The sequence below is a fragment of the Oncorhynchus gorbuscha genome, unplaced genomic scaffold, assembly GCF_021184085.1.
Source record: "Oncorhynchus gorbuscha isolate QuinsamMale2020 ecotype Even-year unplaced genomic scaffold, OgorEven_v1.0 Un_scaffold_20594, whole genome shotgun sequence".
Classification (NCBI taxonomy): domain Eukaryota; kingdom Metazoa; phylum Chordata; class Actinopteri; order Salmoniformes; family Salmonidae; genus Oncorhynchus; species Oncorhynchus gorbuscha.
This window is the reverse complement of record NW_025761839.1, coordinates 1-2,271: the sequence shown is the minus strand read 5'-3', so window position 1 is coordinate 2,271 and position 2,271 is coordinate 1. Positions and strand designations below refer to the sequence as shown.

At 38.7% G+C, this 2,271-nt stretch overlaps 1 protein-coding gene across 1 annotated transcript; it reads left to right on the top strand.

Moving 5' to 3' along the window:
- The first annotated feature begins 479 nt into the window (after nucleotides 1-479).
- LOC124031057 (chitobiosyldiphosphodolichol beta-mannosyltransferase-like) lies at nucleotides 480-1,796 on the top strand. The gene is made up of 3 exons (XM_046342091.1): nucleotides 480-973; nucleotides 1,139-1,216; nucleotides 1,464-1,796. The coding sequence occupies exons 1-3, from the start codon at nucleotides 682-684 to the stop codon at nucleotides 1,571-1,573; spliced, it is 480 nt and encodes a 159-aa protein (XP_046198047.1). The 5' UTR covers nucleotides 480-681; the 3' UTR covers nucleotides 1,574-1,796.
- The last annotated feature ends 475 nt before the right edge of the window (nucleotides 1,797-2,271 follow it).

The following is a 2,271-nucleotide window of genomic DNA, read 5'->3' as shown; positions in this document are numbered from 1 at the left end:
CCTGTAGTTTAATAGTCTCTATAGTACCTGTAGTTTAATAGAATCTCTGTAGTTACAGTCATATAGTTACATAGTACCTGTAGTTTAATAGAATCTCTGTAGTTACAGTCATATAGTTACATAGTACCTGTAGTTTAATAGAGTTTCTGTAGTTACAGTCATATAGTTACATAGTACCTGTAGTTTAATAGAATCTCTACAGTACCTGTAGTTTAATAGAATCTCTGTAGTTACAGTAATTAATCATCACTGGTCGGCTACACTTTTAGAAAAAAGGTATTCAAACAGGTTCTTCGACTGTCCCCATTTTGGGTTCCATGTACAACCCTCTTGGGAAACTTCAATATGTACACATGGTTCCTCTTGGCATTTAACTTTAGAATTTTACCAGTCAGAGCTCGTTTTTTTACGAGTTCCAAGTTGTCGGGAACGCAACTGATGTCGGAAGTCGGAGATTCCCGAAATGTAAAATACAATTATATGGGAAAATATTTATTAAATTGAAGCAAACGGAACGTAACGGGGAGGGGATACCTGATTTTGTGCATTAGAGACTGTCGTTTTAGTTGAACAAATGTTTGGTCTAATTATTACACCGTAGGTGCACGGTCCCTTTAAATCCCAGTTGAACCCCTCCTCCCCGTCACGTCACACTGGGACAGGTCATCAGTCACAACAAACATGGCGGATGCCGGTGCATCTATGACTCTAGCGACAATTTCACTGATAGGTTTCGCATTACTGGCAGGGTTTTACCTGACCACTTTAAATGCACTATGGACACTGGTCTCCGTTACTGTTACTGCCGTGTTGGTGTCCCAGTTATTGCGGATGTTACGGAGAAGAGACGCGTTGACGGAGCGGCGTGTATGTGTGCTGGTTCTGGGGGATATCGGACGCAGCCCTCGCATGCAGTACCATGCCCTTTCACTCAGCAAACACGGCTACAGCGTAACGTTTGTTGGATTCCCTGGTAAATGAATAGATTGATTGTGTTATATGTATAAATAAACATGGAACTATACTTTAATTTGTGGTCTCCCTGCTGGCCGGGTCCCAGATGTGTTTGTGCTCTTGCCAACTCGAGCCCTTCTGACTATTCTTCTCTACTGTGACAACATGTTGTGGTTATTGTCAGGTACCAAGCCTCATCAGGATGTGATTGGAGATGAGAGGATCACAATCATCCCAATCACAGAACTTAAAGGACTCCAAGGTACTGGAACTGATCTGGAGAGGAATTTACAGCATTTACCATATGACCGTATATTTATACCATATTACCATATATGTATACTATATTACTGTATATGTATTTCATATTACCGAATATTTATTCCATTACTAATCACTGGTTGTATAACAGTAGTTAGGTCTTGAATCTATGCCATAATATAGCCTGGTTCTGAGAGCCACTACCAGAGAGCACTGAGACAAAAATCCATCTGTCTGTCTGTTTCCAGTGGGTCCTAGGATGGTGAGCTATGTTACCAAGGTGATTCTCCAGTCCCTGCAGCTTCTCCTGGTGTTATTGAAGACTGATGTCCAGTCCCATATTCTCATGCAGGTATAGTTCTACAATACACTCTGCTGTGTGTGTGTGTCCTATATTCTCATGCAGGTATAGTTCTACAATACACTCTGCTGTGTGTGTGTGTCCTATATTCTCATGCAGGTATAGTTCTATAATACACTCTGCTGTGTATGTGTGTTCTATATTCTCATGCAGGTGTTTCTACTACAATACAATAAACATAATGTAAACATTCCTACTTATTGACTGTACGAACTTGCAGAAAAACCTGTGAACTTTCATTTATTCTGTTCTGTAGCCTATCATGTCATATGTCCTGAGACATCTACAGATACTGCTGGGATTCCCCCCAAAACAACAGTTAGGATGCTGTTTGTGTCCTGAGACATCTACAATACTGCTGCTATTCCCCCCAAAACAACAGTTAGGATGCTGTTAATGTGTTTTGCTTTAGTAAAGGGTGAATTTAATGTTGGTTTTAATAGTGTTTATTAAGGACCTGACCTGCCATTCTATTAATTATATTCTGTTCTATTATACTTCTATTCTTATTCTATTCATTCTATTCTGTTCTATTGTGTTCTATTATACTTCTATTCTTATTCCATTCATTCTATTCTGTTCTATTGTGTTCTATTCTACTTCTTTAAATTCTATTATACTTCTATTCTTATTCTATTCATTATATTCTGTTCTATTGTGTTCTATTCTACTTCTTTAAATTCTATTCTACTTCT